General features: G+C 38.8%; 1 protein-coding gene across 4 annotated transcripts in view; it reads left to right on the top strand.

Annotated features, from left to right (window-relative positions):
* Positions 1-15,290, top strand: part of gdpd5b (glycerophosphodiester phosphodiesterase domain containing 5b) — a 56,738-nt gene that overhangs the window by 5,103 nt on the left and 36,345 nt on the right. For all 4 annotated transcript variants that reach the window (XM_084717247.1, XM_084717249.1, XM_084717248.1 and 1 more), the window contains exon 2: positions 13,755-13,928. In XM_084717247.1, the coding sequence (XP_084573373.1) occupies positions 13,812-13,928 (117 nt within the window). In that variant the 5' untranslated portion in view covers positions 13,755-13,811. The remainder of the gene's footprint in view (positions 1-13,754; positions 13,929-15,290) is intronic.

Raw genomic sequence — 15,290 nt, forward strand, 5'->3', positions numbered from 1 at the left:
AGCTCTCATAGAAACACTGGAGGCTTTGATTCACTGTCTTTGCTACTTTGCAACCTGAGCTCTCTTCAAAGTCCAGCGCTCAGACAAACTGGGAGGAGTGCAGTTATTTTTTCAAAGCTGAGGTTCCCCTTTGAAAAAGGACAAAAATACCTCCTTGACTACATAACAAATCTGCCTGTTTTTGTTTCATTCTTGGAAATATTCCCGCAATTTGAGACCCACCACTACAGAACTCAAACATTGACTTCTGCAGCTGAGAAAATGTAAATTTAGTAAAATGAGAACAAGCCTTTCTATAGTTTTTCATATCTTCAGTGCCCCAGGTTAGGTTATTATCTAAGGTTATTATCTAATGATCTTATCTGGAGAGGGAAGGTAATTTTTTGGGTTATGTCATGATCACAGTTTATTTCAGACACACTACTTTACCATTTCTTTGCTACTGCAAAAATGGTCATTTCTTTTGTGTAACCATCCCTGCGATAGAATTAAAGAAGTTGTATATAAGACAATGTTCATTTAAGAAGAAAGCCCAGTTTCCCTCTCAGAAAGCCAAGTTTACCATGGTGGCACCTGCTCTTCTGAGCGCTGCCTCCCGGGCTCAGACAGCAGTCACAGTAGAGGACACATATCGGTGTGATGTCAACACACAGATGGTGGTGAAGAGCCCTCATGCAGACACACAGATGGCACCTTGATAAAACATACTAGTCTATCCACATTGTTTCTCCTCTTGGCCATGGAAAACAGTCAGATTGAGGAGGCCAGAGTGTGAACTAAGCCAATGGAGTTTGTTCATTTGCCCACAACAATGGTTCCCACCATGTCTCTGCATGCCACGGATGTCTTTGTCAGCTGTTTGCTTTCCAGGCCACAGTATCAGCACTATAGTATCACCTATGATTAGGAACCAACCCCAGAATACTTTCTCTCAACCCTAACAGGCAGACAAGCCAGGAGGGATACAGACACAATCCTTTCTGTCATTGCTTTATATTTCTTAAAGCCTCACAACAGACAACAGTGAACATTGGCTCATAGAAATTGCATTTGGGAAGCATTGCCCCTGGTTGAATTAGAGAAGCCTAAAGGTGCACAGTGAAGCATCAATAGTGGTTGCAACTTTTTTCACCAACACTACAATCATGTCCCATGAAGTGCCAAGTTTTCGTCCCATTCAAAGGTTATGATCACTGATTTCACTGATTCTGAAAACTTTACAGCCTCCAAAACAATCTTTTAAATCTCCTGAAAAACCTGCTCTCTGCTTCCATGAAACATGATTACACATCTCTGCTGTAGAAAGAAAGCAATTTACAGCAATGGATTGCTTCAGTGATTTTGACTGGTCTGGAGCCCCACACTCCCCTTTTTGACTGGAATAAAATACTGTAGATATGGAGGAACCGTAAAAAAGTAACTGTGTGACTGTTGAAAAGCAATTTTAGTAGGCTCGAAAGCTCTCACAAGTGGCTTTAATGGATGGTGTATCTGTTGCCTTTACACTCTTTTACACAGAATGCAGTTTGTAGATACTTAAAATGCACCATTAACTTTATCAAGACCTATCAGTAGAAAAACATCCAAAAATATCCACCTACATTTTTCTCCTTTATTAGCTAATTCATGTGCCATTTTATTACCATTTACAGTTTGTTGAATTCACAATTATGTGCTTGGATAGCTGAAAAGGGCTGTTTAATGGAAACTGCTGATTTGCCAGGCGAGCTGTGTATGGAAGCATACAGCTTAGTTCTCTTTTATTATCAAAGCTTTAATAATCAGTGTGAAGGAACATTAAATCCAGATGAAAGTGGGGCTGTAAAACTAATTTAAAAAAAGAAACCTCTTCATGTAAGGCTTGAATATAGAATCCAGATGTTGTACACTTGCTACTGGTTCTAACACTAACACACATGTTTGTTTGAGAAAAGAGGCAAAGTGTCCATCTTTATAACCCACAAAACTCTAACTCCCCCTGTTCATTTGTCTCTCCCAAACATTCCTATGTTTTGTCTTTGTGGAAAAGATGTCAGAAAACTGGTTTTCACCTCTGTGCTTGTCAATCAGTTTTTTAAGCCATGTTAGCAAATCATAGCCTGCCTACCCGCACTACTTATTCTGTAGTTGCATTTGCATTTTTTGCCATTTTAGCAGCATGGTTCTATGGGTGTTAATGTCAGTCTGTCTGTAGGTTAGTTAGGGGTTGGTTGGTCTAGTCTGAAATAGCTCATGGTCCCATTACTTTTTTTTTTCTAGTTTTGGTTATAGGTGAAATGTCTAAAGAACATTTGGACGATTTGCCATGAAATTTGCTATGCATTCAGGTTTGTCAGGGCTGTCATCAGGATAAGATTTTCTCCAATACTTTGGTTTGTGAGTGAATACTTGCAAGACTAATAACATTTCTATCAGCCTATTTGTGTCTAGGGCCTGATAACATTATGTATGTAACAGTTGCTATATTAAATCAAGCAGAATTGGCCATTCTTGCAGTTTTTTTCCTTCAAAGATGACATAATGTGGTACATCAGCCATCATCACACTTGATACCATATTTTGATCTTTACAATTTAAGACTCTATAGTCTTAATAATGACATAGTTGTCAATGCAAAAAAAAGTTTAAATTAAATCATGACCTTAAAATCAAAAGTCAAATCAAATCATGGTTTAGAAGAATCCTTAGTTAGCATGCTAATATGCAAAACTAAGAGGATGACCATGGTAAACTTCTAACTTGTTAAACATCAGCATGTTAACATTGCATGCTGATATTAAAATTTAGCTTCAAGCACCGCTTTGTTCAAATACAACCTCACAGAGCTGCTAGACTGGCTATAGACTGAATTCTTACAAGTGACACTGGAGCATTTGGCTGTAAAATAATGGGTTCTCATTAGCTGAAAAGCAGTCCAGTCCATCCTATTAGTGCTTTGTAGTCTGATACCAGGGCACAAAATTAGCACCAGCCACCACAAAATGCTGGTAAAATATACATGTTGCTGTAAGATTTGCTTCACTCACCAGCTAAAAAAAATGTAATAGATAGATAGATAGATAGATAGATAGATAGATAGATAGATAGATAAACATTCACCAGCTATTTGGCTGATGGACAAAAAAGTTAATTTTGGACCCTGCCTCTCTCTGTGGGATCCGCCTCCTGTCCTAAGTGCTTCCCTGCGCTTTCTCTCCAGACGTGTTAAATCACAGGCTCTACTGAAGCTGATGAGAACACATGATGTAAGTATACATTAAGCAGACAAGAGTCAGCATCATCGAGTCTTTTAAGGTGATAATTATTCAAGCCCACACACCATCAGCTGCCTAAACAGTGGCATGGTGGATCAGAGGTTAGCATTGTCACCTCACAGCAGGAAGGTGCCGGGATCAAACCCTTCAAAGTTGACTGGGGCGTTTCTTTGTGAAGTTTGCATATTTTCCTTTCCACTTCTGCACCAGAACATGTGTCTGGGTGGTCCACTTACCACATACTCCCTATTCCCAGAGACTGGATCAGAGATTTTATTTGGGTCACCAAATAAATAAGAATATGGAAGAAATTCTGCAAATGTAGGAGTTATATTCCCAGTAAACCTTTTATTAAGCATTTAAAATGCATAAATTGCTACTGAGAGGAAACAAAAGAAAGCCTATTAATTTTACCTAAATTCATAACACATTAAGATGGCAGTGAAAATGGTCAGGAATGTGCACAACATTAACTCTTCCCAACATTTATAGATAAGGCCTATTGTGAATTGGGGAGATGGCTTGTGATTTTTCAAAAGTGGGTCCTCAGAAAAAAAAATTGAGAAGTACTGGCCTAACGCATGCATGTCAGGCATAAGAAATACTTCAGCGTATGGCCTAGTGAAAGAAACTTAATAGACATTGCTCAAACTGTATATTACTATTTTCATGGTACATTGGTTAATGCCTCAGGGGAGAATAACTGCATTTGCAGTACCTAAAACCGCTAAATCGATAATGAATTACCCCTCCATCCGTAAAGCTGCTAACATGGATTTATTATTTACTTTATTCACATTGCTTTGTCAAGCACTGTCTCTGCAGCATTAAACCAGCTTCTCGATCAAATCACCTTTCCTCAGACTTGTTCAGTCCATGAAGGAGGCTTCATACTATAAGGTGTAGCCCACCTTCATATACTGACCTCAGGTTATTTTCTATATCCAGATGAAAAATGAGAGCAGTATCTCCACATATCACTTGACCCACTTATACCTCTGTTGTTTTGTCCGCACTGAAATGAGTGGGTGGATTTCCTTCTCGTCTCCCAGTCATTAATTTCATTTTGTTTTCCTCTAATAATGGAAAGAAGTGACAGTAATGGCACATCCTCCTCCTGTTGTCAATTTTCTAATGTGCAAATACTGATGGACTGTGATTAGATTAATTTTTCCTTAGATTATCTCTGACCTATATTTTTCAGATTGATGAGTTGTCAGTTTGATGCGCAAAGTGTCAGATTGTCTGAATGTCCTCGTACCATACCCCTCCCACCAGCTTTACTAAATCTGCAGCCGATTGATATTTCATTTTGTGCTGTTGGTTAGTTTGGAAAAATTCCTCCCCTAACAATATTTTTTTTTTTCTCAGCTTTCTTTGAGCTACAGTTTCACTGTTTATACTCCCTCATAAGGCACAGAACAGGAGTGTGTGTGTTTTAAATGTGTTTGAAGACTGAAAAAGAAACCAATCATACTCTTATCAGTGAGCTGTTGTTTCTGCTCCATCAAGCTGTCTTGAACCTCATGTTATCTGTTTATTTGTTATATTAATGTAGTACCTTTTTCTAAAGCTTTCATACATCAATAATATATATTCTCAAGATAAGTAGTCTAAATGGATTTGTCACTTCTGGAATCATTTATCATTAAATGAACATCATGACCTGTTCAGTATCATGAGCATGAAGGACATTAACACCCAAGGTTACCCTTATGTAAGCGTATTTGCAATATGTCAGACCAGAATGTTCTGGCAGCGTCTCTCAACAAGTGTGTGTTGAATACTCAATTGTTTTTTCATCTTGATGTCATAAGCTTCAGATAACTGGAGAAACCTGAACATTGATTCATGTTAGTGAATATTCACTGTGCCTAAGGGCTTGTATGCTCAGACATGAACTGCATTCATTATTATGAATATATCAAAGATTGTTCTTAAGATCACCATGCTGACTTCCAATGAACTAGCTTGGGCAATGGGGTGCCTCGGTAGAGCATGTGCTCCATGTCTAGAGGCTGCTGGTCCTCTGCAGCAGGCCATAGGTTTGACTCCTGCCTGTGACCCTTTGCTTTGTGTCATTCCCTCACTCTCACCCTATTTGTCATACCTTCAGCTATCCTATCAATTAAAGGTGTAAGAAAACCACATGTACGACTTTCTTACTCTCAGGTGTGCTTAATCTACAGTTTATCTTGACTTGTTTTTATACAGAAATGGGAAATTTTCAGTATCGGCTGAAAGAAAAATGTACACCCCCTCTAGAACCCCCCCCCCCCCTTTCCTCCTTGCAACCAATGTTGCATGAAGAGTAAGGACCTTGAGAATAATTTTCCTGATGTCTGCCTTTCCTAACATTAGAGCAAACTGCTTCTTAGCCAGGATACACTTAATTCTACATTGTCAGTGCTTATTAACTTGCTTTTTGCTTACCTGCAGCTAATTAATCAGTACTCCTCCCTTCATATTTCAATATTCAGTGAAAACAGGCTGGTAATTGTAACACACTTATACAACCTTGAATTGGGACACTGTGTAAAATGTAAATAAAAATAGTGCAGTTATTTGCAAATTCTTTTCAACCTATTTTCAGTTGAATACAGAAAAAAGACAAGATTTTTAATGTTCAACTGATAAACTTTATTGATTTTGTAAATATTCTCTCATTCTTAAATTTGATGCCTGCAACGTGGTCTAAAAACTTGACGAATGGTAAAAAAAACCCCACCTGTTTGGAATATTTTGCAGGTAAATGGGATAATTGGCAACAGGTGATAATATTCTGATTTACTGCAAAAGTGGTTTAAAAGCTTGATCGTTCACAAGCAGGACAGGGTGACGTTTGCCGCTTTGTGAAAAACTGCATGGGTAAATAGTCCAACAGTTCCATAGAAACATTTCTCAATGCAAAACTACAAAGGAGATGAGGATTTCACCTACATCCATTTAGAGAATTCATAGAGATCTCTGCATGAAAGGACCAAGCCTGAAAGATTGAGTGCCTGTGACCTTTGATCCCTCAGGTGGCGCTGTGAGGTAAACACAGTTCGTCGCTGCATTGACAAATGCAAGACTTGTCTCCCCGGACTGTTTACCATCTTACATCAATCAAAAATCTGGAAGAATTTCACTTTCAAAACTTCAACAATTAGAGTCCACAGTTCCCAAACACTTAGTAAGTGTTGGTAAAAGAAAAGGTGATGTAACAACGTGGTAAACGTGCCCCTGCCCCAACTTTTTTGATTTGCAGGCATCAGATTCAGAATGGGTGTATATTTACCAAAAACATTTAGAAATGAATTAAATCCTTAATTCGAGTGCAAAGAGTCAAATTCCGCAGGCTGTTTATCTTTCACTCCTCACCCAGCTCAGTGCACTCTTGGTCCGGCTGAGTGGGTGTGTACTGTGATGCTGGATTATTGTGCGGCGCGGAGCAACAGCTGGCTCTCTGGAGACCGTTACATTAGCAAAATAAAATGACAAATATCGCCCCAAAAATCGCTCAAAAAAGCAAATGGTAATGGATTCAGCCCATTGTCAATAGATAATATATTCGTCCAAATGCCCAACCTCAACAACATGTCAACTTTTTGTAATAATATTGGATTAATAATAAAGTGGAAGTGCTTAGTTTCAGTCTCACCCTGTGGACCTATGGCTCAGGGAAGGTGATGTTTTTTATCACTATCACAAATCACCTTCCTTCTACATGTGCGATAGCTGCCACTGACTGGCAAAGCTGACTGGACAATATGAGAGTGGTTTGTGGTGTGACTTGCTGTCAACAGGACCTGTGGCTGTAGGCTGTGGCCATTAATTCTGTGCCTTCCACCACATTGACTCATGGGAGTGATTCATAGTGTTTGTTTATAACTTTGTTGATAACTTGTGTTGAGCTGTTCATATTTATGGTTGCATTTGAGATTAGATGGAAATATGCCATGCAGAGGGTTTCCACATGAATTGGCATGAGCAAACTGCAACCTTAATTGAAACAGCTCCACATGTATTGAACTACGTTGTCAATACATTATATGCAATACCTTAAGACCTCAATGTATGCTCCTTTGCTGAGCTTGCTACCTCTTGTGAAAGATTTAGACCGTTTTCACATTGTTGATATTCTTATTGCTGTGCTTTGTTGAATGTGTTATTTATTTTATTTCATTTTGAGTGATTCGCACATCATGAAGATGGCAAGGAATAAAAAGAAGTTTGTCCGGTATGTTTTTCAGCCTTGTGAGCAAAATATTCTGTTTTGCAAATGAGCAAACACTGGTGCGTCTTGTAGTGTCTGAACCAAAACATGCATAATTCTTGATTTTTGTAATGAGCAACCCCATTTATTTCACAAGTTTTCCTCACGTAAGCACAATTCTCTGACGTCAGGATGGTTATTGAGGAAATTTGAGGTTTCTTTGGACAAAATTTCTTACAGGGGGCTTATGCCCTTAGATATTGAGTAACTCAGTTGGTGTTTTTAGTATTGAATCCTCTGTTCATCAGCTCTATGATTACTGAATCAAGTGTGAAGACTGTAAGTGATTGTGGCTACAGCTTGTTTGGCTGATGATTATTTTCATCATACAGGTAGAAGAAATAAAACAAAACTGCCGCTTTGAGGGCCTCAGAAGTCATTCAGCATGAATAAGTTAATTGATGTGGTGGATGCAAGCCTATCACCAGTTTGTATAATGCTTGCTAGATGATTCCCTTTGAAATGTGTGCTAACTAAATTGTGATATCCCATATTTATGTTCTGCAGTCTAACTTTGAGCTTAGACCTCCTTTTTCAATTGATACACTGGTCTCCTTTGGTTATTCTGTGACAGTAGTTTCCCTTTGCTTCACCTGAAGCTCGAAGGAGTTAAAAATTATAGTGTATACACCCATGCACAAGCACAATGTCAGTTACGTGTGGCTGGTTTGAACATGTCTCCAAATTTTTGTTTAGGAGACTCACCTGGCTATGTCACATGGCAAGGGGAATTAAAGAAAGCAGCGAGAAGCTTAGTCAGCATTAGTTAGTTTATTTATCTTCATTTTCTGTATTCACCTCTGTTTACATAGCTGATGATCTGCTCTTATTTATCTGTAGCCTTCCAGAGTTAATAAGATGAAAATGAGCCTTTCTTGTTTTTTTTAGAATTTTTGATCAGAAATATGCTTATGTGAAAACTAACATACTGTTACCATCTAATACAACACAATAATGACCGAAGCAATGACCAGTTTATAAAAGCCTTTACATTTATTGCACTGGCTTTTAGTTCTGCTCTACAGTACACAGGAGGTGATGAGGTTTACTTTACAGAAGGCAGATTAAACAGAAGAAGATGAGCTACCAGTGCCTAGAGTACCATTTGGGGGGGGGGTCTTAATTTTAGGTCTAAATGTTACTAAATAGACACTCTACACTCTCGACAGCAAGTGCATTCGACTGTCATTGTTGAGCCAGCTTTAGCAGCTCTGATGTAATGACTCTCTCATTGCTTGTTATAATGGTCTTTATCACCCATGTGTCACTAATCAACTCCCTCGCAGGCATCCTCTGATGCCACATGGTCCAGCCAAGTCTCCATGGTGCTTCGGTACTTGGTATCCATTGCACATCTCAATAAGCAATTCAGATCATTCAACATGGCAGGGAGCAGGGAAAGATTAAATGGAGGCCCATTTGTAGAAGACTTAACTAGATTCCTTAATGTAATGTGGTTAGATATTTGTGTTGTATCAGTTTGTTGATGTAGATTTAATCTGTATTGATCGGAGTATCTGACTTTCAACGTGACCAAGGTGTTTATATCTAAATTTCCCTTTGTGCAAAATTTGAAAATCCAGACTGTATGGCCTTTCCACCCAAATTCCTCTGATTCTAGTTTTTTAGCTTTTTAGCTTTTACCTCTTTTTTTGACATTTTAAAATACACCACTTGACAAGGCAATGAGTTAAATGTGTGAATTTTGGAGTCACATGATTTTCTTTTGCCCTTTTTATGAACTCAAAACAAATAGTGATCAGACAATTCTATCATGTTGGAGAAGGCTGAATTGAAACTGTAACAGCTTACATTAAACAGGTATTACTGCCATTTTGCCCACTCTTTATACATTATAGTCATGTGCTGAATGACAGTGGTAGTTGGATTATGATGATTTGTCTTTAAAGAGCTTTTCTTTCCAACTAGTGTGTTGGCCTTCGATCCCATAATTCTCTGCTGGCTGGCCTGGCCCTCGGTTCCTTGGTCAGTAGAAGACAGTGTTTTCTGCTGGGGAAACTGCTGAAGCATTTCCTCCCCAGCAGACTGTTTTCCCTCGCTGTGCCTTTGATTGGAGGAAATGAGGCAGCAGAAAAGAAGATGACAACAGCCTTTTAGGGTTTTTTTTATTCACCGCTTATATCATCCCTTCTTGTTAACCCAAGTGTTAACTCTGTGTCAGTGCATGTGATAGTCACACTTATTGTACGTAGTGTATCCTGAGGTGTCACATCTATGTTGGTGAAATAAGGACAGTGCAAGTGAAAAGTCTTGGGGGAATATAATTTCTTTGAGATTTAAGTGCAGAAGATTACTATGCATGCTGTATTTAACTTAGCTTTCCCAATTCATTGCAGTTTATTATGATTTAATTGTCTCCACGAGATCATATTTAGCTGATGAGTTTCTGCAAAGACATCATGCTGATAAACGGATTAATCGCAGCGCTTTTCCTTCTGTCTTTATACAGCCTGGAGGAGGGTTGGAGGAACATAATAAGTATGAAATAAAAAATGGATGAGCCTGCCATTTCATGGTGACAAATCTGTGCCCTCAGTGCTGCTCTACCTAATTATGATAATATCTCACATCAAATAGTTGGAATTAAAGGCTTTGATGTTCAGCTCAGTTGATGTAGCAGTGGTGTGTGTGTGTGTGTGTGTGTGTGTGTGTGTGTGTGTGTGTGTGTGTGTGTGTGTGTGATATTTTTGACTTTGAGGATACAAGTGGCTGCAATGCTGGCATGAATGGAAGCTTTTGGAGGTAAACATGTTGTAACTTAAACTGCATGAATGACTTTGCTGTAACAACAAGGAGACATTGCTATGGATACAGGTTTGAACATTATAATTTGTCAGCAAGTGACAACATGACAGTGCAGAAGTGGTTCTTATTTTGCGTTTATGAACACACCAATGGTTCTTTACTGTGTCAGTTGCAAGATTGTTTTTCAGTCTTAAAGGCTTGGTCAGCATGCCCAGACACGTATCCATGTTTGTCTTTTATTCAGCAAGTTGTGCATCATACTGAACTGCCAGTGAAACTAAAGCCTACCAATATTAATGTTGAATTAAAAAAGATATCCTTACCACTAACTGGGTAACAGAGTTTAACCTGAAAGTAGCCTTGTTAAGAAAGTAGTCTGTTTGTCTTGATGCATTTGCCCAGCATGATGAAACACTTGTCTAGAGTTAAGCGAATGTAAATTAGTGGATAAACCTATAAATTCTTTGCAATAAAAGTCCTGTTATTTTACTTGACAGACAAATTTGAACATGAAAAGGTAAAATGAAACTGTTACCTGAAAGCACAAACTGGGACACAGGAGAGAAACTAAAATTCAAACCATAAATATTAAGATGTATAAGTTAGAAGCTATAAAAATACTGAAAGTTGAACACACAGACTTTTAACAACATCTCTCCTTCTGGTCTTCTACGCAGACATGAGTTGGGTCTCGCATTTCATGGCGTCCCCTGAGAAAAAGGCAAACTCGTCTACTGGCAAGGTTAAAGGAATCAATCGCCTAAAACGGTGTATGTCTGTAACAGGTGACAGAAAGATGGGTCTGAAACAGCAAAAAACATAAATAAATAAAATATTGATAGATATCCTATGTGCTTTAAATAAACTGTCATGGGAATTCAGTGATTAATAAACAGACCAGTGATGATTTTCACCTGTTGTTGGCACTGGATGAGCTTGACCTTCAGAGAGACTGCCAGCACCATCCCTAAAGCCCTGTTGCTAGTGTAGCTAAAAATGGCAGGAATTTGTGCTCGCCATCTTTTTTTTTTTTTTGCAAATTTGCTAATCTTATCCCTGCAGCAGACCCAAAGTCCTGTGCTTACAACACAGTGATCCTCATCCATCTGACAGACACAATTTATTCAGAAGAAATATCAGACAGGCATAATTGTTATGCCAGTAGTCAAGCAGTTCCTGATCTGATTAAATCCCTCAGAATGCCATGTAGCTTCTCAGTAAGGTTGGCTGCATGACAGCTTGATGTTGGGCAATATAGTAGTGCAGACTTCATGTCCGATAAGGTGATTATTGATAACAGACTGGTTCATAGTGTATTTTGCTAGTAGTAGAAAAGAAAAAATATTCTCTGCATTCATCTGGCATTCACCTGGCTTTGTTTGCATGTATTTTTTACTTACTGTTAATGTTTGGAAAGGAACTTTCAAATAGTTTTCTTTTGCATCCTAAAATGCTACATTTAATTGACCAGTTTTGATGTTATTCCCTCTGTTGATCTGATTGGAGTCCAGCCTTAATTGCTGACGATCAAAAATTAGTTATTAATTCTGAGATTGTTGATTATATTTGCAAATTTTAAGAATTTTACTGTGTTCTTCCCGAGTGCTGTAGTGTCCTATTTAAGTGAATTCCCTATGGTCATACAAGAATTCTGATTTTTCAGCTAATGTTCTGTGCATTTTTGCTTTTCTTGCAGCCTTGCACAGTGCCTGTCAAGACCCTTGTGGTCCTGCTGGGGTGGGCCAGGTTCATTTTCCCCTCGGGCCAGGCCCGCCCTCCTCAGAGCAGTTTTACTAATAACAGGAAACATGGCCACTGCTGCAGATGCTAATGAGCAGCTGTCCAGAGCCTGAGACAGCCTGATTACAACAGGAAGAGTGTAGTTAACATGCAGAAATGCTCTGAAAGATCAGATGTTACTTATCCATGTGCTGGCTATGCTTCACAAACTGCAAAGAAAGAGCAATATCACCAGTTAAAATGCATGTTTGTGTGTATAGCATGTTTGATTCTCATTAGCAGATAGAAATTCCATTAATTATGCACAGTGTATGCTTTCATAACATTAAGACACACTTTTAAACCAAATTGAACTGAGATGTGTGTTTTGCAGCACAGCAGGCTCCGTCATGTCCCAGGAGAGTGATGTAAACCTGTGATAACAGTCAGCACTGCTGTAATATCATTATTGTTATTATAGCTGATTGCAGAGTCTCAGTGCTGAATCAGCAGCAGTTCAATGAGATGACTGAGTTACAACTCTGATTATTAAAAGCCTGGTATATCCTACCATGGTCAACACCACAGCATTAGACAGGGATGTTAAGAGTGCTGGGTATGTTGACCTTTGCCAGACTTAAACTTCAGATACATATTAAGCAATGATGCAAAGACTCCCTGGTTCAGATCAAGATCACATCACAGACTAGTCCTTCTGCATTTTTGATATTAATTTAATTATTGAATTTTATTGTTTCGGGCCATTAAACTAGCTGTCAGTTAAATGCTAATATCAAAAGCAGTCATGATTCTGTGTATAACCACTGCCAAAGGACACTGAACATTTTGTCAGTATATTTCAACAACATATAACCTCACTCGAGTCTCATTCAAAACGCGGGAATAAATAACTTCACAAAAAAAACCTTGCAAACTTATCAACATAGTGGATGATATGCACTCACAAATTAGCTCCCTAATGTTATAAACTCGCACCTCAACCGCCTCACAACTCCTGTACCAGTCTGAAACCGCCATGTCTTCATTGTCCCTGGAGCCAGAGCTGCTGTAAATCACCTCAGTACTCTATTCCCTGTCATCAAACTCGCCTACACTGTACAGCAGTGTTAACAGAATTAACAGAATTTAACAGAATGTAACAGAATTATTGTTGTTCTGTTTTCAGGTTTAGTTTTAATGTTGACCCCTAAAAGCTGTACAGAGCAGCATGTATCAGTTTTTTTTACTGCTAAAGTTGAAGGGTTTGGCTAAAATGTCACTGTTGCATTACATCCTTTTTATGCCTGTTGGCCTTTTCTTTGTCTGGCCTTTGTTCTGGATCTGACACAAATGGAAGAGATGAGGCTTACATGCTTCCTTTTGGCCCAGATATGTCGTGACTGTGTGATATATTCATAGTCACCGAAATTTAATGTGATTTTCAATAGATGGTCAATTCACCAAGCCCTTTTCTATTTCATTTTTTCTTTTTTTCTTTTCCTTGATCATACTGACAAAAGCTCCTAGCAGTCTCAGTTGTCATTGGAAACAGGAGCTGGGAAACAAGGTCTTAATTTGAGGCTGGGCTTTTGATAGAAAGCACGTGCTGACTTGAAAAGCACCATGCTTTTGATACAAAGTGCCAGACATGTTCTCTAGTAACGGTTGCTCTGCTGGTGTTTTGGGTCCAACATTTTGTAATCATGTTTGCATCAACATTAATGCTCACATTGTGCATTTTTTTCCTTTTCGTACAGGATCCTTTGTAGTCAGTGGGATGTTAGAGCTCTGGAAGCAGGACTGACTGCAGGAGCATGGTGAAACACCAACCCCTCCAGGTCTATGAGCGCCAGCTGTGTTTGTCATGTATCACTGGGATCTACGGTTGCCGCTGGAAACGCTATCAACGTTCCCATGATGACACCACCAAGGTGAGGGGGGGGGGGGGGGTGGAAACCCCTTTTGTGAATGCACTACAGCAATCAGAAAAAAACACATCATGACATACAACATACTCTGACACAGTGTAGCATAATACATAGAGCAAGATACATGTTGCGTACATGTATATGATGGTCACAAGATAATACATGTCACTCATTCCTCCAGCCAATCTGTTAATGCACTAGAATGACACTTGACTGACCTTGCAGCTTAATACTGCATGAGTCTTTCACATCTTGCAAATTTATGCAAGTTTCTGGAAATGGATAACCTTTTCCTTATGCAAAAAAACCTGTTTGATGTTTGGGTACATGGTATTGTCAAAACAATACTGGCTAGAAAAGCAGTGAGGCTGCCCTTGCTTTCATCGATTATCCAATAAGATAATTATAAGCTGTAGACACACTTATACAGTCAGTGCACATATGCTCACATCAGGTTAGCAGTGATCGCCTCATTCTCTGTGTAATTCATCCAGTCAAGGTCATTCTCCATGAAGGCTGTGCAGCTGTCCTGAGGGAGACTGATGTAGATTATTAATTTTCAATAACTTTCCTATGTAGAAATGTGAAGTTCAATTATTTTGAATTGGAGACTATAATATGTCTGTTTTCTACATCATCCAATGACCTACATGTTTGGCAAAAACTTGAAAAATGGTATTTCTAGTTTTGGAAAGCTATTATTATAGCAGCTACAGTACTGCAAAACTTTTCACTGCTCTGAATAACAAGATGCTGTGTAGGAAGCAGAACATTTTCAAAAGTGCTCTGTAACTGAATGCACCAGTGAGGAAAATCCATGTAATACCTATAGAAGCATCTGTGTCTGGCATGCACAGCAGCGTGCTCTTACTCCTCATGGTTTCTGGATGTTTTCTTTTGACATTGATTAACAAAGAACAATTATCTTTGACCAAATATGTCCTTGCTGGCTTATCCCCCATCTGATAACCTTGAGCTTTCCACATAGAGGATAATCTGACATTGCAATACTCCTCTGTCGCCAGTTGTCTGCCATCTCCTACATTATGCATGTTGTTTTTTTTAGTTTAAGCATATTTCATAATCAAAAATCATCTTTTTTTTTTGTTATCTGTACATAGACAAGCCACGAGTCTGGCGGTTGTTTAGTGCATGCCCCCAATTTAAAGAAGCAGCAGGAGTATCGGTGTAGGAAGCTAAGCAATGTGCTGCTACAGACAGAAGCAAAAAGTGTTTTTGCCACCTGAGAAAAAAAGGCCTACAAAAAACGATATTGGTTTAATTGTACGGTACATTATATTTAGAATATTTGCAGCGCTTTACCTTGCTGTCAGACAGTCTTTTTCAACAGAAAATCGCTGTAAT

This window comes from Lutjanus erythropterus, chromosome 4, assembly GCF_056507025.1.
Source record: "Lutjanus erythropterus isolate fLutEry1 chromosome 4, fLutEry1.hap2, whole genome shotgun sequence".
Lineage (NCBI taxonomy): Eukaryota > Metazoa > Chordata > Actinopteri > Lutjaniformes > Lutjanidae > Lutjanus > Lutjanus erythropterus.